Source organism: Hemibagrus wyckioides, linkage group LG10, assembly GCF_019097595.1.
Source record: "Hemibagrus wyckioides isolate EC202008001 linkage group LG10, SWU_Hwy_1.0, whole genome shotgun sequence".
Classification (NCBI taxonomy): domain Eukaryota; kingdom Metazoa; phylum Chordata; class Actinopteri; order Siluriformes; family Bagridae; genus Hemibagrus; species Hemibagrus wyckioides.
The window spans coordinates 20,092,192-20,118,069 of NC_080719.1; the positions used below are offsets into that span (position 1 = coordinate 20,092,192).

At 42.5% G+C, this 25,878-nt stretch overlaps 1 protein-coding gene across 2 annotated transcripts in view; it reads left to right on the forward strand.

Annotated features, from left to right (window-relative positions):
* Positions 1–14,947: 14,947 nt before the first annotated feature.
* Positions 14,948–25,878, forward strand: part of pcdh17 (protocadherin 17) — a 71,185-nt gene continuing 60,254 nt past the window's right edge. For both annotated transcript variants that reach the window (XM_058401167.1, XM_058401168.1), the window contains exons 1-2: positions 14,948–15,625; positions 16,397–19,162. In XM_058401167.1, coding sequence (XP_058257150.1) covers positions 16,661–19,162 — 2,502 coding nt within the window. In that variant the 5' untranslated portion in view covers positions 14,948–15,625; positions 16,397–16,660. The remainder of the gene's footprint in view (positions 15,626–16,396; positions 19,163–25,878) is intronic.

The window sequence follows — 25,878 nt, forward strand, 5'->3', positions numbered from 1 at the left end:
ACAGATAGAGCCATCTTTTGGTGCATGCGGGGATCATTTTCAGCTTTCGGTTTTCAAAGGCACCTGGGGAGATACCGTGATGTGGCAGATTTCAGCAGGAAATGTTATAGAAAGTGAGAGAGACACACACAGAGAGAGAAAGAGAGAGTAGTGTGTCTGTGTGGTTGCTAAGGAACTGTCTGAATGAGCCCGAAATTGTACTGTCTGGTGTCCATCAAAGTGCTAGCACGTGAGCAAGGTACTGTAGGAGCTCAAACCATTCTCCTTCTTTTGCTTTCATCTGCAATCCAGCAAAAACTCAACCCGGTATGATGTACAAAAGCTAACCGATGGCTTCTAGATGCTATCATTCTGAAGGTACAGCATAGGTCATTGTTTACTTGATGGAGTTTGTTCAATTTATTAGTTATGTAGACTTGTGCAATTCCCAGATTTTAAACAAGTGAACTGATGAGAAAATCAGTTCATCCATAGACCAGTCTTATTCCCTAACCCTAGGTTGCTTTGTTCCTCAAAAACCTGTTGAATATATTCTAGCCTAGGTTGTTGTTATTCTTTCAGCTGCTCCCTGTTTGGGGTTACCACAGCAGATCATTTGGTCCACATGTATCGATTCGGCACAGGTTTGTACACCGGATTCCTTTCCTGACCCAGCCCTCCCATTTAATCCATGCTTGAGACCAGCACTGAGAGTTAACTTTTCAGTGGCTGGGTTAGCACCCTGCCCGGGAACCAAACCCAGGCTGGGGCAATGAGAGCACAGGATTCTGCCACTGGACCACCAGGAGGCTCATATTCAAGCCTAGGTGAATATTAAAATTTATAAATCAATCAACCTTAAGACTGAACTCAATGACGTTGATTATTTTGTTTCACAAGTCAAGGGTAGTGAACCATCAGCTTCCAAAGTTGTGTTGGAAGCAGGAAAAGTGTAAGGATCTGAGTGACTGTGACCACGTCCAAATTGTTTTGGCTAGACGATTGGATCAGAGCATCTCCAAAACAGCAGGATATATGGGGTGTTCCTGGTATGCAGTGGTTAGTACCTACAAAAAAGTGGACAGTCAAGGTTCACTTTTCAGCAAATGTCAATACAAATTGTTGAAAAAGTGAATGCTGGCTCTGATAGAAAGACTCTGAAGACACAGTGTTTCACAGCTTGTTGTGTATGGAGACCGCTCAGATTGACCATGCTGATTTCAGTCCACCTACATTAGACATGTGAGCATCAGAACTGGACCATTGAGCAACAGAGGAAGTGTGATGATTCATATTTGCTTTTACATCATGTGTCCATTGCTTACCTGGGGAAAAAAAAGATGTGAAATTCTTTCATTACATATCCCATCCAACAGTGCCAGCTTTGCAGTGTTGGGGCTTCAACCCTGATCTTCCAGTCAACAACACAGAGCCCTAACCTCTTGAGCTACCACCACCACATCTTTGTGGAGAAGGCAAGCCGGTGGAGGCAGTGTGATACTTTGAGCTCATGTGGATGATACTTTGACATGTAACACCTACTTACACATTGTTTCAGACCAAGTGCATCCCTTCATGGCAACAGGGTTTCCTAATAACAGTGCTACACTGCAAAAATTGATCAGGAGCGTTTTGCGGAACATGACAAAAGTGTTGAAATGTGTCCAGCTAGTGAAACAGACATCACCATTCATGTAACCGGCTCCAGTTATTAAGAGCACATGCATGTTCATTCCTATGTACTGTCAGTATGCCATTGTGCATTTCTCCATCATTTCATCAAGGCTTCCTCCTTGAAAGGAAATTACTGCAATTACTTCATTCAAAACGAGTCACTCTGCTTTTACTTGCCCCCTTTTACTGACATAAAAGCATCTCTTTTATTCACTGCCATTTTTCTTAGAAACAATTATACCGCAGTGCTGGATGTTCAGTTCTTTTAGACACAACAAATACATTCCTACCACTTTGACCCATGTAGGTCTGAGTTTGTTATTCAGTAATAGAAAATGTTGCAATTACAAGAATGAAGAATGTAAATGTGTAAGTCCGGGTGTTGAAAAGGAGTTTAATGGGTTAACTGCCTATTTCTGCCAAGTTAATTGTGCTTTATGATGCTCCGTATATGACAATTGTTTGTTACAGGTAGTAGCAAGGGTCAATTTGTATATGCTTTCCCTTCTTCAACTGATCACACACACATAAAGAAACACACCACACTTACATACTAAAGTCTAAATATTCTCTTTTCCAGGTTTACAGCTGTCTTGATCAACTTCCATCCTCTTGGTCTGTTTCCATATTTCCGAATTAAAATAAAAGCATAGATAATTAGTCCAGGCCAGTTTCAAGACACCACCAGGTGGTGCTAAAGTGCCAGTGACGCTTGCATTTCTGTCTCCACGCAACACCATGTGTTCACCAGATCTCGTTTCAGCGTCCACGTTAATCGAAAGAACTGATGCTAATTTCTTTGGAACATTTTCTTAGGTTTTCTTTCATTCAAAGTCAGAGCAAGCAAATGGGCTTCCTCAGACTGACCAGATCCTGACATTCATTTGAATGCAGGGTATCAATTCACTCCCTGGTTGTTTACCATGCAAAGTATATGAGCACAAGATCTGTGCTCACATCTGCATATGGGTCACTTGTTGTTCACTTACACAACACAAACACAATCGTCTTATATACAAAGAGTCGTGCTGTTTCTTTCTATAAAGCATTCACTTAATATGTGACGAACGTTCCATAATCGTTGCTGCCATGATGCTCTCTGATGCTGGCAAGAGGATATGCATTATAATATTCCAGTATAGTGAAGTAGCTGTGCAGAATAATGAACACGATTCTCTTTTTTTGTTGTTGAAAAGTGATATAAAAATAGCACAACACTTACATAAAACAAATATATTTCAAATCAAGCACAGTGTAAATATGACATTTGATTCTTTAGGACTGTGAGCATGTGAGAAATCTGAATCCAGCCAGCAGTCGTCTTCCATCTCCAGCTCTCCCTCTCTCTCTCTCTCTCTCTCTCTCTCTGTCTCTCTATCTCTCTCGGGTGAGAGGATGCGACACATGAAATTGGTTACATGGCTGACTTGGCTTGGTAGCCAAAGATAATAGCAGGAAACAGCTGTGAATTGCTGGTTTCATACTTTTCACGATCATGCGTCAATTTGAACAAGGTAAAGATACAAACCATTGAGAAATGCTTCGCACCTATTTAAGAATGTGTTGAGGAGGGAGAAAAAAAATGCAGGGAGGGAGATGCAAAAATGTATGGGTTAACATCCACCCCATTGGACCTGCTCAACTATTGCCCCCCTCCCCCAGGGGGTATTGATCATCCATCAACATTCATTACCTGTTCTTGTGCAAATCACAAGGAAGCTGCAGATCAGACTGACACCCATTTAACAGATGCTATTTTGGATAAAACAACAACAAAAAAAAAATCTATCAGGACCCAGTTTCCACCTTTGTTTTTCAAGATCTCAAATGATCATTTCCACACATCCTTAAATCACCGAGTTCAGTGTGTAAGGGCTAGGCCCTGATATTTCTGCTCTGCTGTGTGCCAAATAAGCTGCCGGATACCTACGCTTTATTTCCACATCAAAGGATTGAGTAAGGAGGCTGCCTTAACAGGAGCACTGATAAGAGTCATGAAGACTTAGAGGGAAAGCTCAGTGTCTTATTCCCCCTAGCTTCCAACCCACTGAAGTAGCACAGCAGGGCACGGCTGCAATCATTTCAGATTTACACCACTGCTATATTTCTTAATAGAATATTTCCCTTAATTGCAAGCAGTAAATAATGAGTTGTGACTCATTTCCAAATAGGCAGCTTTGCCTGAATTAGCTGGCGGCTTTAGCTTTAGACTTTGAGTAGTCTCTCTCTCTCTCTCTTTCTTGTGAGATTTCAATATCTGGATTTGTATATTATGTTGAATTATTGTCAGTCCAGCATAGTGAAAGAGCATCATGGGAAAATGGGAAATAGCCTTATCTCTGCATCCTGTTCTTTCAGCCCTGGTCCTGGTAAATGACCCCTTTGTCCTCGTCTTTTTCAATGAGAGTATAATAATGATAATTGTGGACTAAATTGCAGCTTGAGAACAGAGAAGGCTGACAGTAGCTTCCTGGAGCTGTGTTCTTCTTGTGCCCCTGCGGTCATCTGTGTACCGCATAAACACTTGCAACACACACATACACACACACACACACACACAAAGGCTCTGATATACAAAAAGATCCCTCCCACCACTTGTACTCTGCCTATGTGGTCATTTGTGTTACTTAATGCTGAGGGAAAGGCATAGTCTCTCTCACACACACACACATACAAACAGACACACAGACACACACACAAACAGCACCAGTTTAATGGCAGCGCGAAAAATTCAGATTTCTGAGCTGCCTCTTGTGTTTTTCCGAGGACAAGCTTAGCAGAAGTGAAAAGAAAAGAAGAGAAAAGCAGGAAAAAAGGCAATGTGTGAATTAGTCAAGGGCAACCCAAAAAAAGGTGAAGAGAGACATCTTTATCCTTGATGGAGTCTTTGACCTCATTAGAATTACTTTGTTGGTGGGGGGAAAAAATGAATCCGAATGTGTGATTCTGCTAAGGAACCTAAAGGCATGTCTGAATGTGGCTGGCAGATGAAAACAATTTCACTCGCTCTCGCTTAATTATGTCTTTCACTTCTCTAATTGCCAGACTGCATGGAGGCAACATGCACCCAATTTGTTAGATAGAGCGAGCAAGTAAGATATTATTTGATGATTAAAGGCAAGGTGGAAGGAGTCCTTTGCATTTCATTGTTGATGAATTAATCAGGATGTAATTCCTGAAAATTACTGACAGGTGACTTTATAAAAATTGCACTAATAATCTTCTTGGCAGCAAAAATGACACCGCTTCTATGGGAACTGCATATTTATTCAGACGAGATGTGTGAATTCCACACGGCCATATATTGCTCATGCTTTCCCCGCCTTCTCCGTCTGTTCTCCCACACACTTACCCCTTCTGTTCACTCCCCGATTTGGTCTTCTGCTCAGGCAGACTGATCTCCTCTTCTGTGCTGGATCTGCTGTAGATCTTTTGCATTGGTAATTCTCTACACTGGCTCACACTGACCAAGCCCTGTTCTGTTCTCTTCGCTCTGTGCGGTCTGACAGAGGAAGCGTCAGATGCTGCCCGACCACCTACTCAGCCTGCATAAGCCACGGCTGCAAAGCAATACCCTCAACAGAGGAACGACAGATAATAAGAATAAATCCTAACATGCACAAAAAAAAATCTAAAAGAAGAAACACACAGAGAGCGAGAGAGAGAGAGAGAGAGGGAGGAAATCTTTTACAACCTTTCAAAGTACACAAAATGCACCAAAGTTTCCCGGTGCCTGTATTTACGCCGGAGAAGGAGACAAATGCTTTCGGTGGCACGGCTCAGCTTGAGTTTCATTTTCATCAGTAATACAAAGATAGGCTCTGTATTAGGTCACCCAGATTCGACGGTTTTTTAGTTTTCGACATTTTACTACTCCTGTGCTTGTGTGCATTGCCTGAAATAATGCGATGACCCAACTCGATGATAACTCACGAGGTAAAAAATCACTCTGACCCATTTTGATGTAAAGTAGTGCAGCGTGCTATTCTCTCTATATCTCCGTTCTTTACGGCTGAAACGAACAAACCGGAGCGAGCCGTGTCTCCGCCGTCTATAAAGAGTGTTCCCTTACACAAACCAATTTATTACAATTCCCACAAGATAGAAAACGCAGCCGAGTTGGATGATACTGTTTTCTTATAGCCGATGATAGTCCCTGAAGGCCGGTCGAAAGTGAGAACAAGGGGAGAAAAAAAAAGATTCCCGTCGAGAATCTCTTCATCCCGGCGTGACGGATGGAGGGTGTGTAAAAATGTTATGTAGAGTGCTTGAATCATTACTCTTGGGTGGTATTTGCTGTAACGCTTGGGAGTTGGCTGGACTTCAGATCTGATCAATAATCACATATGTAGGACATTAGGCATCTGTGCCAAGTGTCTGTCCGAGTTAGAAATATATACCAGGCTGGTCGAGCAATCAGGGATTATTCATCTTGACTCCAACATACACGTGCTCATCCTTATGGTTTGTGTGAAACAGGCAGCGTTACACTTCAAACACATTTATTATTAAAAGAACAGCAGTAAAACTGTGGGTGTCTTGACTCTAACCGGGTCTTCAGAAGACAGAAGAGGAATTGCATTAATATAAAAAGCGCGTGCGACAAGGTAATGCACTTTCAGTGGAGTTGCGAGCCTGCCGAATATCCTTTACCTGAATATGACAAGCCTGACGAGTGATATGAGGTATTAAGAAATGACACGTTCATTAATTACAATGTTTTCATGTTGTGTCGTCGTCTAGTTACCACCAACTCACTTTTGATTGGTTTTGACGCTGACTGCTAAGTTACGGAAAAGCTAATCAGGATGATTAGTGTCAGTGCAACTCGCATTGGTAGCTAAAAGGGAGGGTGAACCCCTTCAACGGCCCCAGACAGCAGCAATTACAGCTATGTTGTTTGTCAGGAGGATGCTTTAGAGTAAGAGCTGGGGGGAGGAAGAAAAAAAAAAAAACCCGAATCAATCTTCTATCACTGGAATGAATGAAGAATTAATCCTTGTGGTCTCCCATGAATTGTTTTCCAGTTTCTGACAACTGCTTTCTCTGTCAGTCCTTTTAATCGCTTGGCAAACTTTAACTGTTTGTTTCTTAATTTAATCTTCTAAACATTAATTAAAAGTGTGAGGAGGGACCGTGTCTGAGAAAGGTGCGAGCGGGTGTCACTCCAAATCGCCATCCTCTGCTGATCTTCCATTTCCCAAGGTTTGTCAAAGTGACAAAACAATAATTGGAAATATGCCTTTGTGAGCTTATCTCACACCTGCAGAACAAAGAGAGAGAGAGAGAGGGAGAGAGAGAGAGAGAGAGAGAGAGAGAGAGATGTTTGGATGGAGAAAGTTGAAGAAAGGTAAGAAGCGTGGAGGATCACAGCAGGTGTCCTTGCCATGAAACACCCAGACACACAGTCAGAACGTGCAGCAAGCCATGCACACTATCCCGCTTCCCTGCATGTGTGTGACCTGCTAGCAGCGTGAGATCAAACTTATACCACAGTGTGAGACATTGTTTACCATTCCCTTAGGGTTAGAGATCTATTCATCCTCTATACGTAAAGGTCCTTCATTACTGTCTTCTAGAGTACATAGTGGCAAGAAGGGTCTTCACACACAAACACAAACACACACAGGGCTTAACCTGGTCTCGCTGGTCAGTAAATATGACCCACAGTGAGAAGCATTGCAAGTGATAAGTGGAGTGCAGCTCACGCACACCCAGAGCTAGATAGATCTCTACCCAGAAAATCTCTGCACTTTGATGGGTGTCCCAAAAGCTGCTCGGACAATTTCACACAATGAGCCGTGATCAGCAGGGGGTGGTAAGACCTACCTGTGACCAAACGCCTCAGCTTAGCAATGTGTGAGAGTGTACTGGTGTAAGAGACAACACGGAAGATTAAGTCAGAGGAAGACAGACAGGAAAGAAAGAGAGAGAGAAAGAGAGAAAGTGAGTGTAATTGTGTCAGTTCAGAAGCAGATATACAGTATGAGCAGTATTCTGGATTTTAAATACAAATCAATCAGCAAACACTTTATGGGCAGAAATAATAAATAATTAAATGAATATTACATAGAATATTTCAATCTACTCAAATTATTGTATAAACAATAATAAATTTGTATATATTTAAATACATTTGCTTGAAGGTCTTTGAAACCTATGAGTCAAAGATATTCACACACACATGCACTCACACTTCCTTATAGACGCAGTTGTTGCTTTCAAACAAATATGAGGTTACACACACAATTAACATTTTTGGCCATGCAAACCATCAGTATGTTTGGTGAAACATTGCGACCATTTCAAATATAAATAGTTTTAGACGTTCCATTAGGCAATAGCATCTTGTCGTCATGTACGGCGAGCTGAGACGGATACAAGCGCTGTAAAAGCGGGCAGACAAATCCAAATCATAAATCAAAATTTACAGAAAGCAGGCCGAGGTCGAGCCAAAACACAGCGAGCCAGAAACCAGAACGAGATAAAAACCAGGACGTAGAAACAGAACAAAAACGCTCAGCAATGTCAGACAGCGACATACCGAACGCACCGAGCGTTACATCACGCCAAAAAACACAAGGGTTTAAATACAGGAACTGATTACAAAACAAAGTAAAACGAGGTGAGAGTAATTTGGAAACATGAACCAGATGACCAATGACAGGATGTGGGTGGAGACAAGGCATGATGGTAAACAGAAGCACACATGCTTTGTAAACAAACACGTAACAACAAAGTATGTCCGCACTGCTTGGTGTGAGGAATGAAAAGGAAACACCTGGCAACCAGCAGATATTATTTTTTTTTATATTTTAACCTTAAACCTGGTTGCCTCTGCCAGGAGGTTAAGACTTGGCTGGAAATAGAAACACAAAATCAATATTGTGAAAGATGTTATCCTCCAGATTTAAACTCTATATATTATAAACACGCTTGTTGTCTCAAAACTCAAACTCCAGCTAAGTTAAGGATTGCCAAATCTTAAAATCTTAAGTAAATTGAAACTGAATGTCTATAGATTTTGCTCATGGAGAAAAAAAAAAACTTCTCTTTGGCCTGAGGAACTCTATCTTCACCTATATTTCCGACCACAAAATCACGTTGGAGTGTGACATCGTTAAATGAGAGTATTTGGGGGAAATGCAAGGGGAAAACTGAATGCAAATGTATGCATTATTTCCTTCTGCAATACTGTATGCCTTCTTGCAGAAGGGAGCAGTGACACAGTCTAACACTGCGAAATATTTGCATTAATGAGATCCAGTCTGAATAGTTCACACTTCCTAGATATACTCAGTTGATATTAAATATTATAGCCAGGTGAATATGGATAAACTGGGCTTTCTAATACAAACAAAAAAAAAATTGTAACTAGACATCACTTACCTCAGGCTCACCAGATTCAAATTCATTCCTTTGATTATTTCTTTTTATTTATTTATTTTTTTGGCATGACTCTTTCTTGCCTTCACAGTATTGCCAAGGCAACAGAAGGTGACAAAGCATCCAACAAATATACAAATGACCTGTAAATAATAGAAAGCTCAGGATATTGATACTAACAATAAATGTCTGTTTCATATTGCTGAGATGACTTACTCGAGAATATAAGTGCGTTATTTCTTCGCTAACCCTCAGGCTACGACGCCTTTGCGACAAACACGGCTGCAGCTGCTGCGTTGTCCCTCTCCTTTGAGAATTGTCACTTTTCGGCAGTTGTGAATTTATTACGGAATATTTTCCATATGCTTTAAAAAAAATTGCATCATTACTGCATCAGAGAGATGATCGTTACGCCGGGAAAAGCGCTTAAGCAAAGCAAATAAAGTGTAATAAAGTGCAAATTATACAATATTAATCGACTCATTTGAATGTGGGGAGAAAATGATTTGATGGTGTAATATCGACGATCGTTCTCAACGGGAAAACGGAATCCATTCTTACTTGAAGGCGCATTTAAATAACACATTAGCCTACACGACGATTGGTGAAAACGCTCACCAACGTATTTAGAGCAGAGTTACGCCGATATCTACGAGCAACGAGCCTATAAAACATATGTCTGTTTCTATGGAATGAAGAAAACCCTTTAGATATCTGGATCCATACGAGCTATTAGCGAGGCAAGGCTAAATATAAACCGGGTTATTAAACAGAGTAAGGAGAGTTATTTCTATTGTGCAACGGTACAACGGCCCAAAAAATGTCAGGTTTTAAAAGTCAGTGATACAAAGCAAATTAGAACTGAGAGCAGAGTCATTGATTACCGAATGAGCTTCGAGGATATAAGGAGGAGATATAATGACTTTCAGTGTAGGACTGGTGAAGTGGGCTTATTTCTTCATTCTAAAAAAAAAGAAATAAGTTTCAAAATGTAAACCTCGAAAAATTGCAAAATATGGCTCCACTATCTACGAGCACAGGTGACAAATTCCTACTCACCATATGTCATGTGTAAATATATCTAGTTATTTGGCTTAATAATAACAATAAAATAATAATAATAATAATAATAATTTACTACTGGCATAACTTGTTAATAATATTAATAACATAAACATAAAATAAAAATAAATGTAACTAAATAATAATAATAATAATAATAATAATAGTAATTTACTACTGCCATGACTTGTTAAAGGGCTCTAACCCTTGTCGACCCTGTAATTGAGTTACTCTGTGTGTGTGTGTGTGTGTGTGTGTGTCTGTGTGTGTGTGTGTGTGTGGTGTTTTTCTACACATTCTCCATGTCTGCGTGAGTTTCCTTCAGGTGCTCCGGTTTCCTATCATCTCCTGAAAACATGCCTGTAGGTGGATTGGCTATGATAAATTGCCCCTAGGTGTGAATGAGTAAGTGTGTGTGTGTGTTTATGTGTGTGTGTGTGTGTGTGTGGGGCATCGTGTTGGCCGAGCGACCCATCCAGAATGTATTTGTGCCTCGAGCCTCAGATTTCTGATCCACCATAAACCCCAGCAGGATAATGAGGTTACTTAAGATGAATGAAGGACTTATATGTTCAGGTTAACAGATTTTTCTTTCTTTTTTAATGCTCGGGAAAAGTAGGCACTGTCTTGTTAAGAAAACTGCCAACAACTTTACTAAAAATGCATTAGGAGAAGAGGAGAAATGGGAGGTGGAGGTTAAATATGTTAGATTAGTCATGGCATTAAGTGGACCACCTGAAAGCATTGGCATATAATGAATGCAGCTGTGGTATTTCATGTGAATGCGAGGAGCAGACTGAAGCAGGGTTTGTCCTTCGGCGTGGATGTCCTTGTGTTGTTCAGGGGGTTTGCAGAATGTCAACCTCACAGCCATCCACTACACACATATTTAATGTTTTAAAGCATTTGCAGGCATTAAACATATGGTCTGAAGAGGGAACACACTTGTTAAAGACAGTACAGAGACTCGTGTCCTTTACAAACCTCACAAATCTGTATTATCACATAAATATGATGGATTGTTCATCCCACAGTTTGGTTTAGAGAAAAGAGCTATTCCTTGTTGTCTACTTGATGTTTATGCTTGACAGCAGGTTAGAATTATTCCTTCGTTCTAGCAAACTTTCTGAAGCTTACTGAAGAATTCGCTTAACCTTGCGAATGATTAATGAGTGAAAGATTCTGGCAAAAGGAAACAATTTCTGCAAAGTGACTAGAAGGAATCCTGCTTGATGACTATTCTATAGAAGGTGATATAGTATAAGCAACGATTTTTGCTCAGGACTTAATGGTTTTGCAGTCCACAGAATATTGCTAGATTCAAAATTCTTTTTCCAGTTTGAGCCAGAGAGAGAGAGAGAGAGAGAGAGAGAGAGAGAGAGAAAGGGGTGATGATAAAAATATCAATGTACCTGTACCAATACCTGTTCTTAGAACTAGGCTTAAAAGGAAAATTTAAATTTAATAAAATGTTTTGTACTACATGAAACTCTCATCTCCATAGAAGGGATAGAAGGAAAGAGAGAGAGAGAGAGAGAGAGAGAGAGAGAGAGAGAGTTTTCATATAGCCTGTCCGGAGCACAGCCGCTCGCTCGGTCTCATTACCTGAAGACAGACTGTCGCCATTAAATTGAAATTTAATTTACGAAATTGCATTTTAATGTGCGTATTTCCTTCCATCCGTCCAAATGTGGTTCCCGTCACCAGTGTGTCCTAAGGACATTTAATTGGGCTAATAGAAGAGCCTATTAATAGCAGAGCTTACAGTTTCTATACTATTTCATCCAAACCCTTATACCATACAGATCATGTCTGAGATTGATTAAGACTGCCTTAAATGTCGCTTTATCTTCGTCCTTCATTCTTTTTTTTTTCTGTAATAGTCATATCTAAGTCTCACCAAATTAATTAGTCCCTCACCAAGTTATTAGCCAGACGTCAGCAGCGTTTATCAGACCGAGGTTTCGGAGCGAGCAGAAAGAAAACAAATAAATAGCGTGTCTTCTCTGATTCCTTGTTATCCTCCCGAATCAATTCGCATGCATTCTTGTCAAGGATGTAGTGCTCTGAAATGAGGCTGAGCAGGAAATATTACCAGTAGCGAAATGTGCCTCCATCTCCACATAATCAAAGGACATTAGAGACTAAGGAGCTTCAAACGGCCTGCATTAAACCGACGGGGTTATAATGATATGACAAAGGCGAAGCATCTGAAGGATATCAAAGCATACTGTGTGGAAATACATAATGAGCTCTGGTGCGCTGGTCAATTCCACCGCTGCCCCATGGGCAACTCCGTCCCTGTTTCTGCCCAAGTGCCCAGGGTTTCAACCCCACTGTGGTGTCTGATATACACCTCAAAAGTGCAGAACATCAACTGATCAGTGCTAAAGGGTGAGAAGTTTGGGGACTTTTTTGTTTTATATTGACTTGGAGTAACATTGTTTCCCTGGAGTGCTTATTCAGCAAAGGCTTGATCAAGAAAGAACTGGATTAGCGGTTTTACATTTTACTTTCTCTTACCCAGGAAAAATATCCAAATCATCGTCTCTGATGCACTGACAGATAAACTTTACACATAGTAGCTTATTTGTACTCCTTCAGAATCTTAAAAACTAAACTGCATTAAAAAAAACTAAGGAGCCAGTTACTTATCACTGATCACCACAGATCCCAGTGATGTATCACTAATGACCGTTGTTTCCAGTGAGGTATCAGTGATTACCAATATTTTGCAGAGGCATATTATTCCAAGTGACCTATCACTGACCACCAATATTCCCAATGACATACCACTAATCACCATTATTCCCAGTGACTTATCACAGATCACCATTATTCCCAGTGTTCTATCACTAATCACTATTGTTTCCAGTGACCTATCTCTGATGACCATCATTCCCACTCACCTATCACTGACCATTGTTATTCCCAATGACATACCCCTAATTCCAATGACTTATCTCAGATCACCTTTATTCCCAGTCACCTATCACTAACCACTATTATTCCCAATGACATACCACTAATTCCAATGACTTATCCCAGATCACCATTATTCCCAGTGTTCTATCTCTAACCACTATTGTTTTCATTGACCTATCTCTGATGACCACCATTATTCCAAGTGACCTATCCCTCATCACCATTATCCCCAGTGTCCTCTCACTGATCACCATTATTCCCAATGAAATACCACTAATCAAGCATCATGCCGTCACTTATCACTATTATTCCCAGTGACCTTTCACTTGACCATCATTTTCAGTGACCTATCACTTAGCACCATCAATCCCATTAACCTATCACTAATCACCAGTGTTCTCAGTGACATATTATTCCGAGTGACCTATCACTGATCACCATCATTTCCTGTGACATCACCATTGATCTCAGTGGCACTGTTTCTCATAACCTATCATTGATCCCCGTTGTTATCCCCACCTGCATACTTCTTTGTACCTAATTTGAAACTCTCTTCTTGGCTATATTTACAAAAAAATAAAAGAGAACGATTCCATCCTTAATGATTTCCTGTCCGTTTGCTCACTGACACTGTTTCATTTTGTTTGTGTTCTTAATAGATACTACAGCTTTATGAAAATATGTAAAAAAAAAATATATATAGTTAGTGTTGCCTTGATCAAATAATTCTTCATTCTATGAATAATGCATTTTGTATACCTTTCCAGGATCGTTTATTCTACTATGTCTTCAGAACACCCCTCTTCTTCTTCGTCGTCGTCTTCTTCTACTCCTAACACGTTTTGATTTGCAAGTGTTCATGTTGTTTTTAATGAATCAGTCTAAACACGTCACCCGGCGACTTTTGTGTTGTTGTTTGTTTGAGCGTGCATTAGCCACTTTCCCCTGAAAAGACTTGGCAACTCCTCTCACTGAGGAGTGAGAAGTGACCACCAGAGGGCAGTGATGAGCTGAATGAACGCTAGCCTGCTGCATGACCAAAGTCTGCCTGTAAACAGTCCTTTTAGACATTATCATTCACAACGGTGTTTGTGGTTCAGCACTTAGTACATACTACATAGATAACTATATAGTACATACTATATAGATGATTTAGTGAGTATTAGAACATATGAAAATTAATATATATGTATATATATATATATATATATATATATATATATATAATTAATATATATGTACTTACACTACCTTATATATATATATATATATATATATATATATATATGTATATATATATATATATATATATATATATATATATAAGGTAGTGTAATGTTCTTTTAATTATGGATGCATCAGGAAACCTTTTGAAAAGTAACCTTTTCATTTTTATTTAATATTATTATTAGTATTATTGTTGTTGTTGTTGTTGTTAAATGCACGAATATCTTACACGCAGCAATATATTTATTTTACTTACTTTATTTTTTATATATTAGGTTATAAAGCTAGACTTTTGCTTTAAAACCAGTTCCTAGGCGTAACAACAAACAACAAAGAGGCTACAGTTGCAAACTATGATTCAAACTATGCACACTTACAGAGCACCAGTCAGTGGCCGTTAAAACGTAAGTAAACAAACAACACCTGACTAACGGACACCATCATCATCATCATCATCATCGTCGTCGTCATCAACCTCAGGATTTCAAATCCCGCTACGCGAGTGTGAGCGATTTGAAATCTGGTGCCTGTACCGGGAGGGACGTCCCACTTGGTGCACCGGTCGCTTAACTCCCCCTCCAAACCTCGAGCGCGTGGTTCAATTGGACAGCAATCCGGAAGCCACGTCCCTCTCCTGCACGTATTGGCTGGCGGAGGATCAGCAACGACCTTTAACGCACAGTGAGAAAGAGTGAGTTTAGTCAGAGAGAGCCGTTGAGGAGATGGAACCGGCAAAAAACCGGGCGAGAAATTAGAGCTGCACTGTTTTTAACAGTTCTCGCGACACGCCTGGGATCTGTTGGACCGGGCCCGCACTTTGTATCGATATCTATATCGATATCTATCTGTTGTCTTTCTTTATTTCTTTCTTTTTCAATTATTTGGTTTTTAATTTTCGTGGATGTCCGTGCCGTGTCAGTTGCAAGGACGCGCAGATCTGACGGCGATGCGCCGTGCCACAGGGTTCATTACAGCGCGAACGCCCTTTGTGGATCTATATTCTGTGGTGTTTGGGGCCACAAGGCTCTCATAAAGATTCTTCAGCGGAAGCCCGGTGACTCACTGCATGCTGCAGCCGCGAGCAGAGGGGACTCACTGCATTCTAATAGGAGGAGAGACGCGGGAGAGGACTCGCCTCGGTGCTATTACACACACGCACGCACGCACATACACACACGCGCGCGCGCGCGCGCACTGCTGGAGCACTTTGCATCCACATCCACGCACTGTAGCGCGCGCTGGACCTCTCCGTGGCTTTCCTTGGCTTTTTCACAAGAGTGCGCATTAAAAAAAAAGGATGTAACCTGGCTTTTGGTGTGTGTGGATGGTCTTGTTTTTTTTTTCTTTGACTGGACAGCTCCCTGTGTGCTGGGTAAGCGTGCATTTCTAATCTTCTCTTATTCCGTGAGGTGTGATGTGATGAGAGAGAGAGAGAGAGAGAGAATGTCATGTGCGCGTCAAACCCGGAGCAGGACTTGCTGCTGTGTCACAACCGATGCAACAGATTTGTTTTTTTTTTCTTTTTTTGGAAAAAAGGGGAGGGGGTCCTAAATATTAAAAAATAAATAAAAAATGACGTTACACTAATGAATAGAAATGGTGAGCGCGTGTAAGGGGTTATTTTGTTTTAACGCATCTGTATTCAGAGTGTTGCATCAAGACGGACAGGTACAGATGGGGCCCCAGTTAAGCCGCTCTTTGTGATTAAAAAAAAAAAAAAAACTCTATTAGTAGGCTATACACACATGACGTGTGACCTGAGTTGTGCATTTGTATAGTTCAACTCGTGCGCATATATTTTGAAAATACTAGTCCTACGCGTTGATAAAGCATGATAAATAAACACATCGAGCTGTGCTTAGCTGTAAAGCGTCCGCCGCGTTTCAAGGTTACATTATTTACACGCTGTTCACGTAGTTCGCTGAGGAATGAGGAATATTACACGTCAGATGCGCTTTTCGTGAGGATGAGGGGAAGAAAAAGCCGCATTAAAAAAAAAAAGAAAAACAAAAAAAAAAGAGATCAGTTTGATTGGCGACTATTAAATGAATCAGGAATAATTTACCAGGCATTAATACAGGATTTGCAAAAAAAAAAAAAAAAGCGTTTCCCGACAAACAGTTTGTTTCTATGTGTTTTGCAGGAAAGACGAATCACAAGAAAGGCTGTTCGCTCGTGGAAGCCGGATGGTGGTGATCCAGCGCGCGCAGGCTTTCAGCAGAATATCAATTAGATGTTGAGCCGCAACGCCGCTTGTGGAAACGTCGAAGAGATTGTTTGACGGCGGAAAAGACCGCACAATGTTTTTGGGCATTGTTTCACCATGAACAGACTTGTAACCGGAGGTGTGAATTGTGAGCTCGCTGGACGGATCAACAGGTCGCAAGCGTAAAGCGCATCTGGAGCCATGGCGCTCGTGTCGAGAGGAATGTGCCTCTCTGTTTTGTCTTTTTTACTCTTGTGGGCGCAAGCCCTGGCGCTGAAAAACTTGAACTTTACGATCTCCGAGGAAAGGAACCAGGGTGTGATTGGAAACATTGCCAAAGACGCTGGGCTGGAGCTAAGAGAGCAGGGCAAAAAATCCAACTTCAGGGTGCTGGAAAATTCAGCTCCACACCTCATAGATGTGGACCCTGAAAGTGGGCTGCTCTTTATCAAGCAGAGGATTGATAGAGAAACACTGTGCAAAAGAAACCCTAAGTGCCAGCTCTCTATGGAAGTCTTTGCCAATGACAAAGAGATCTTCATGATTAAGGTAGACATACAGGACATAAATGACAATGCGCCCAGCTTTCCTTCTGATCAGATCGACATCGATATTTCAGAGAACGCCGCCCCTGGCACACGCTTTCCCCTAGCCGCTGCCTATGACCCCGACACCCGGGAAAACGGCCTTAAAACATATCAAATCACACGGGATGATTACAGCATATTTTCTCTGGATGTGAAGTCCAGAGGAGATGGAACGAAATTTCCTGAGCTGGTCGTCCAGAGGTCTTTAGATAGAGAGGAGCGCAGCCATCATACCCTCATTATAACTGCCACAGATGGAGGGGAGTATCCAAAGTCAGGTACAATGCAAATCAATGTGAAAGTAATTGATTCAAATGACAATAGCCCTGTTTTTGAGCAGTCCTCTTATGTTGTGGAAATTCCTGAGAATTCTCCACCTGGCACAGTACTGATAGATTTAAATGCTACTGACCCTGATGAAGGAAGTAACGGGCAGGTAACCTATTCATTGAGTTTTTATGGCTCAGATAGAATCAAAGAACTGTTCTCGATAGACCCCAAAACGGGCGTCATAAAGATTCAGGGGAAAATCGACTACGAGGAAAACCCAATTATAGAAATTGATGTGCAGGCGAAGGATCAAGGTCCGAATCCTGTTCCTGGCCATTGCAAAGTCACTGTTAAAGTGCTTGACAAGAATGACAATTGGCCATCAATAGGCTTTGTGGCGGTTCGGCAGGGGGCAGTTAGTGAAGCAGCGCCCCCAGGGACTGTCATTGCTCTGGTGAGAGTGACAGACAAGGACTCTGGCCGCAATGGGCAGCTCCAGTGTAGGATTTTAGGCAATGTTCCCTTTAGACTTGAGGAGAACTCTGATAATTTCTACACAGTGGTGACAGATAGACCGTTGGATCGAGAAGTGAAGGACGAATACAACATTACAATCATGGCCAAAGACAGTGGCAACCCTCCACTGAACGCCACAAAGTCTTTTACAGTCAAAATTCTGGACGAGAATGATAACGCGCCAAGGTTCACAAAGATGGTTTACCTCCTTCAGGTGCCTGAAAACAACATCCCAGGAGAATATCTTGGTTCAGTTCTGGCTCATGACCCAGACTTGGGCCAAAACGGAACAGTTTCCTATTCCCTTCTTCCATCTAACGTGAGTGAGGAATCCATTACCACGTATGTGAACATCAAACCGACCGATGGAGCCATTTATGCCCTAAGGAGTTTTAATTATGAGCAGACCAAGTATTTTGATTTCAAGGTCCAGGCAAAGGACTCAGGTAATCCCCATCTGGAGAGTAACACTACGGTGCGTGTGAGTGTGCTTGATGTCAATGACAACATCCCAGTCATTGTACTGCCACTGTTGCAAAATGATACGGCGGAGATCCATGTCCCACGCAACGTTGGCGTAGGCCATGTCATTACGACGGTGAGAGCCGTGGACAATGACTTCGGTGAGAGCGGCCGCCTCACCTATGAGATCTCGGACGGCAACGAGGAACACCTGTTTGAGATTGATTCGGTGACGGGAGAGGTGCGGACAGCTCAGCCGCTGTGGGAGGAGGTGTCTTCTGTGGTGGAGCTCATCATCAAAGTGACAGACCATGGAAAGCCCACGCTGTCCGCCATGGCCAAGCTCGTGGTGAAGGCTTATTCGGGACCACTGCCTGAGGGCGAACCGCGGATCAACGCCGAGCAGCATGGCTGGGATGTGTCGCTCCCTTTGATTGTCACGCTAAGCGTCATTTCCGTCATGCTGCTGGCAGCCATGATCGCAGTCGCTGTCAAGTGCAAGCGGGAAAACAAGGAGATCCGCACCTACAACTGCCGCATCGCCGAGTACTCACACCCGCAGCTGGGCAAGGGCAAAAAGAAGAAGATCAACAAGAATGACATCATGCTGGTGCAGAGTGAAGTGGAGGAACGTGACACCATGAACGTGATGAATGTAGTGAGCAGCCCCTCACTGGCCACCTCGCCGATGTACTTTGATTACCAGACACGCCTTCCCCTCAGCTCGCCCAGGTCCGAGGTCATGTACCTGAAACCCACAGCCAACAACCTCAGCGTTCCCCAAGGACACGTGGGTTGCCATACGAGTTTCACGGGGCCTGTGACTAGCACCACTGAGACTCCGGTTAACAGAATGTCGATAATTCAGGTAAGCAAGGCTGTTTATGTTCTTTTTTCATTTCTGACCCTGTTTGTCCTTCCTGCTTTTGCTATCTCTTCCTCTGTCATCTGTTTAGGTGAATAAGTGTGTGTTTGTATGCTGAGCAGCTGGCATGGGGAAGGGTGGGGAAGAAGGGAAAATGGGAAGGCGAGGTGGGAAGGGGGAGACGCTTGTGATATGTAACATTACTCACTCCCGTGCTTTATGTACTGCAAAGCCTACCTCTCTATCTGTCTTTGACATCCAGCTTTGCTCATACAGTTTCGGGGTAATGCATTTGCGTGAGTCGAACAGATAGCATAAATCTATTACGGCGGTATTGTTTAGACGCACTTGTAGGTAAGTGAGACACTGATAAATAGACAGGCTCGGTGTCTTGCATTCATTATATGATTACTGCTTTACTGCTTTTGTTCATGGAGGGTACTCCACCAGTCTTGGTTAAGGGATAGAACTGTCATCAATCTCTGGCTTTTTGTCCTTATTTACCTGGGTGTCTAATTTGAATTTGAACACACAGAATTCTATATATTTTTAATCACAGTTCCCGACTGATTTCTCAAATACCCATAGGTTAAACCTCATGCACCTTCACTGTAGTCATCATTGGCTCGACTCTAGACCTGTGCTTTTTGTCGAGGGAAATAAAGAGCTTTGGTGGATTCCTTCTTTTCTTACTAATGCGTCTTTGTGCGGCACACTTTGACTAAGCCACCGACAACTCCTGTGTCTCTGTTAATGCTAAGCCAGTTTAAAGGCATTTGAAATCTGTCATGTCAAACAAGGCTAAAGTCTCTATTTTAGACACCAGGTGCAGGCACGCAGCCTTGTGAGATTACAGCTAGCTACAAGTCATTTACCTGTCGCTCTGTCCTTTTCTCCTCCTCCTCCCTTTAACGTTCAGCAAGCAGTTTTTGCGCTCACACGGAGTTCTGTCTTCTTGTGTCAGGTGACAAGCGAGCCTATGTGTTTCAGCATATTCAGCATGGAACCTTGGGGAGGTTTGCTTTCACACACCTCGTACATAGAAGTGTGTCTGAAGCTGGTTGCATTAATCTCTTAATGTAAGAGAAACGAGTAGGTACGTGAACGGGTTTCCATGTTGGGGCTGTTTCAGCAGCTGCTAATTTGTGCATTTATGCATTTTACAATGTCGCTGTTAGGAAAGTGTCATGTTGTGAAAGAGGTGTCGGTTTTGTGTGCAAGCTGGATGTGGGCGTTCCAGCCCTGTCGCTGTGTATAAGCAGGTCAGTGTGCGTGCGCCCGTTTATGATGGGACTAATAATAAGCAGAATAATTGTCAATGCCTGAGCGAGCTGCAATTCATCATCAACAACCCGTGCATAGTACCACTCTTACCACCTCTTCACTCTGCAAAATAAAACAAACAAGCTTCTTCATTTCTACATCTCTCTGTCTCACACACACATACACTCACACTCTCACACACACACTTTTTTGGATTCTGGCTGCTGGAGGTGCATAGTTGTAGAGCTTCCTTTCTACATCAAACTGTGCTTTTTTAAATGTATTTATTTATTTATTTATTTTATACACCGCAATGATGGACAGAGGCAGAGCACGGATCCTGTTACCGAAACCATAAAACAATCTGAGCCTGGCAAAGGCAGGAGCTGGAGGGCGTCATAGATCTGAGATGTGTTGTTATAGGAAACATGTCAGAAAGGAAAAAAAAACTTTAAACTTCCCCCAAATCGATCGAAGTTCTCCCCACGCGTCCGTCATTAGCGCCAGGAAGCCGACAGACTGACCAGCAGAGAACGCACAGCTCCGAAAAGCTGCACAAGGGCACCTTAAGCAGCTCCCATCAGGCCTGGAGGCTTTTTAATGATGTTTTATAGCAGGAGGTCCAGGGGTTGGTAACAGCTGGCCACACCATGAGTGGAGCACGCTTGGAATAAGCAAACGAACGTGCGCATGTCTGTACGTGTGTGTGTGTATGTGTGTATGTGTGTGTGTTAAGGGGGTGCCACTGGCTGAAGCACTTGGCGAGCTGAAACTTGGTGTAATTCGCCTGGCAGCACAGGAGCTCCATGATAACAGGATGGAGGATGAGTAATGGCACTTAATTGCACTGCAGGCACCCAGGCATATTACTTACTGACGAATCAAGGTTAAAGAGAATTATCCATGCAATCCCTCCAAGCCAAGAACAAGGGATTTCACTAATTTGTTTAAAAGTGGTCCACCTTTTTTTTCCTCCCTCCCTTTTTTTTATACCTTGAAAATGATCCTTTTCCACGTCCCATTCAGAGCTCGAATTAAAGCCGAGAGAGGATTATCTATTAGAAGGGTTCTCCTTGCGTGAGACTTAAACGCTCGGGTTATGGAAACGAATAATCTCACTCGGTCTTAATGGGTTTTTTTATGTATCGCACGGCAGATAAACGTGCTAAAAACGTAATAGATTGCGTTCACATTCCGGCGGATTGTGATCCAGAGCGCGGAAACACGTGTAAACCGAGCGTGGCATGTGTGTGCCTTGCACGAGGAAGCACGGCTATAAAAGTCTCCTCTAGGTGGCGACATTCTGCCTGGAAAGTCTTCCAGACAGCTGAAAGAGACGACTCGGTCTGATTTTAATCTGAATAGAATTTTCATCAACTTCTTGATGGCATGCAGATGGAGACGGAGCACCCGGCGGTCGGAATAGCAGCCCGAACCAATCCAATTTGTTTGTCTTCAAGTCCAGATCCTTGTGTTGAGATTGTAAGGCGATATGTTTACTCCTTCTCTTCCTGATAAAATCCACTTTTTTGCTCATACATTGATTAGAGGGTTTTTTTTTTGTAGAGGGGAAATATGAGGAAAGGGCTGGATTAAAGAAATGCCAACTTCTAGAAGTCATAACATGTAAAAGAATTCCCTAAGGATGCTCCGGATTTTGTCCACAGCCCCAGCCCTCCCCAATCTGTAAACATACCATGGGTAAATAATGACACAGGAGAAGCCTACAGCAGATTTCCTTTGTGAGCTGAATGTATTCAGGTTGTTGGGATTTTTGTTTTGTTTTGTCACACAGGGCAGTAAAATCTCCTGTCAGGTCCTGAGAGGCATGTGGGAGAAGCGGTGCACTGACAAACAGCTAGAACTTCAATGTGTCTACTAATACTAAGTGCCCCCAACAAAACCCCCCTCCTTCCTCCTTCTCCTCCTCCTCCTCCTGCCCCACACAGTTCCTCTGCTTCTCTCTCTCTCTCTGTTTGTTTGTGTGTGTGTCTCTCTCTCCCTGTCTGTGTCTTTTCTTGTTTGCCCTCTCTGTCTGTCTGTCTCTCTCTCTCTCTCTCTCTCTCTCTGTTTGTTTGTGTGTGTCTCTCTCTCTTTCTGTTTCTCTCTCTTTCCCTGTCTGTTTCTTTCTCTTTCTCACTCTCTCTGTCTGTCTCCCTTCTCTCTCTCTCTCTCTCTCTCTCTCTCTCTCTCTCTCTCAGCATGCGTCTGTTCGGGTGTTCTCTATATAATTCGGTGCGCAAGTGTGGGAGCGTGAGTGCAGTCATGCATGCTAATAGATATGTCCTTGCTCCTTGCATGGAGACTGGAGGCAGGGCAAAAGCTGCAGAAAGGCAATGCCTGAGGGGGGATTTTTCACTTTTATTTATTTATTTATATTTATTTATATATTTTTATTTGGGAGGAGGAAGAGGTGGGGGGTGTTCATCATGCATTCCAGGCATGATTTCGTCACAGCGCTTCCTTTATAAGTGTACGACAGCCAACGGTTTGTCCTTACCGTTCTACCTCCCACCAACCCCCCACCCCCCTTCTCTCTTCACCTCTCCTCTCCTCTGTTCTCCTCTCCTTCTTTCCTTTCCTGTGTGCCCCTCATTTTTCAGAATGCACTTTCCGCACTCAGGGCTTGGAGATTTATCAGCAACTCGATCTAGTATAGAAATTGTAGCTGCACTCCAGCGAGCAGCTGAAGCAAAATGTGTGTCTTGTTTTGTTTGTTTCTTTTCTTTCTTGCACTGGATTTTTTTTTTTTTGTGTGTGTGCAAAGTCTATCATTGGAGGACAGGGCCTTGAGTGTGTGTGTGGGGGGGTGAGAGAGAAGGAGAGAGAGAGAGGGAGAAAGATGGAGAGAGAGAAAAAGAAAAAAGGAGAGGGAGAGAGAATGGAGAAAGAGGGAGAGGGAAAAAGGGAGCGAGAATGATGTAGAAAGAGTAAAGGTAGAGAGGGAATCAGAGAGAGGGAGGAAGAGGGAAATCTACAGAGAGAGAGTGAGAGAAAGATGGAGAGAGAGAGAGAGAGAGAGAGACAGGAAGTGTACAGAGAGAATGGAGAAAGAGGGAGAGTGAGAGGGAAAAAGGGAGCAAGAATGATGGAGAATGAGTAAAGGTATACAGGGAAAGAGAGAGGAAAGGAGTGAGAGAGAGAGAGAGAGAGAGAGAGAGAAAGGTCAGCAAAAGAGAGAAATGGAATTGGAATTAGAAGTTAGAAAAATGAAGGCAATGTATGACAACTCTTTTTTCTGGTCCTTATTAACAGTGCTCATCCTTCTCTCTCTCTCTCTCTCTCTCTCTCTCTCTCTCTGTCTCTTTCTCTCTTTTTGTGTGTGTGTGTGTTTGTGTGTGTCTCCCTGCTTTCCATCTCCTCCATTTGTCTGCGCATTAAACAGCCTCATTGTTCTGCCCTTAGTGTATTGTTCTTATTTCCAGCTGCTGTGCTACAGTGAATTATTGATGTCAGGATTTTGTGATACGCACACGCCGAGATCAATGCGTTTCACAGGCTACAGGGCATCGACGCATCTGAGTCCGACTCCAAGTCCGAGTCGGAGTCTGACTCTGAGCCACACGAGTCCCACAGCAGGTGTTTTAAACACACACACCCTGCTTCTTTCTTTTTCATTTGTTTGGAATTTGTGTTCTTGTGATCCGTACGTTTGATTCTGTCACCTTGTTAACACTGTATATATTTGTGTGACAGTGTTTGTGTGTGTGAGAGAGAGACTACAGCATCCACTTATTAAAAAAAAAACGACACACACTGATCCTTGGCTATATTTACTCCCTCATTAATAAATCAGCAGGTTTAGCCAATCAGACACGAGTGCTGGGTGTCAAGATCCTCCGAAATCCTTCATTACATGCTCTCTGAGCACAAGAGGAAAAGGTGTGTGTGACACACACACACACACACACACACACATACAAGCTTTCATACCCTATTTATTTATGTCGCATCCTGAAACTGTGACTCAAGCAATGATTTAGATACAAATTAGAGATGGTTTGAGATTAGCCTCATTTTTTTTTTATTCAAATCCATCTTTGTTTTATTCCTCTTCTCTATTTTTCTTCCCTTCCTTTCTTCGCAGCCTCCTCTTTTTCTCTGTGTGTGGAGAAAAATAGAGAGAGAGTGTGTGTGTGTGTGTGTGTGAGAGAGAGAGAGAGAATCGGGCCACTTTTTCACCACCCATTCACACGATTAATTAGCACGCTACAACAAAGCGCATGTCCGTGCGCTTAACACACAGGACATTTGTCGAGCCACATGTATTATGTATGACAATTCTGGAAATCGAAGCCACGCCGTTTGAATTATTTAGCGAGTTGCATAGCGCCATAATCCGCCTCTTGCCAGGCCGCGCTGCAAATCGGCAGGTTATTATTAACTCCTAACATGATATACCATTCTTTACCCATCTCTGCATCTCTGTCTCAAATCAGTCGGAAGCCGGCCGACGTGCCTGAGCTTCTGCGGTGGGTGGAAGGACAGCAATCGTGAAATGGACAAGTGGAAGAATGAATGATTTATCAAGCTTAAGCTGCATTAAGTGATTCATCATTGGGAAGCTGTTTCATTAGAGGCGCGTCTCAAATCACATACTGGTGCACTACATGCCGTTTTGTAGAATGAACAGTGTGTAGTGTGTGTTCCAAAAAAGAGAAGTGCACTCGGTGATGCACTTGTTAGCGAGCGAGACACTTTGCTTATTTAAAGGAAGAAGGGCGGGGCTACCTGGCGCTGGACGAGAGAAAAAAAAAATCAAGATGGCAGACGACACTGTCTTTCAATTTGTGATTAATTTTTTCAAAACTTCAAAAACCCATAACTAACCTTTTAAAAAAAAAACGATGATACCACCCTTCTAAAATTTATCCACTTGACAATAGAGTGCGCAGGGTGTAGTACATCGTTCGGGACGCAGCTCACGAGCTTCATCTCTACGACTTGCTACAGAAAGGCCATATATCGTAACTACACTGTAGAACGCATGGATAATGGTGTCTAATGCACGTTGTGTATGCATGTGCGCATCTCAAGGACTTAGAAGACATCCCTCTTGAAGGATAAAGAAATATTGCTTACTCAGTGTTGCGTGGTTAGGTTATTTAATTACTTAAACAGGCAACAGAAGCCATTAATGTGGACCGTAAACTGGAGAGAGAGAGAGATGAAAGACCACAAAGACTGACCCTTAAAGCGGGAAATACAAAAGTACTTCATTTGCTTGCTTATGACATCACAACCTCTTGCGGTTCGGGTCTGCATTGTTTCGCACGTGACTCTCTCAGACGCATCTGTCACACCAGATCCAGGATTTACGACACGCCTCTCGTCATTCCGCTTTTCATCTAGAGGCTTAAAATTGCTTTTTTTTCACAGGGTTTTGAGGTTTTGTGTTCGTCCTTCGAATCGATCTTACTGTAAACAGCGGTTTTCTTCTCTCCTCGTACGACGCA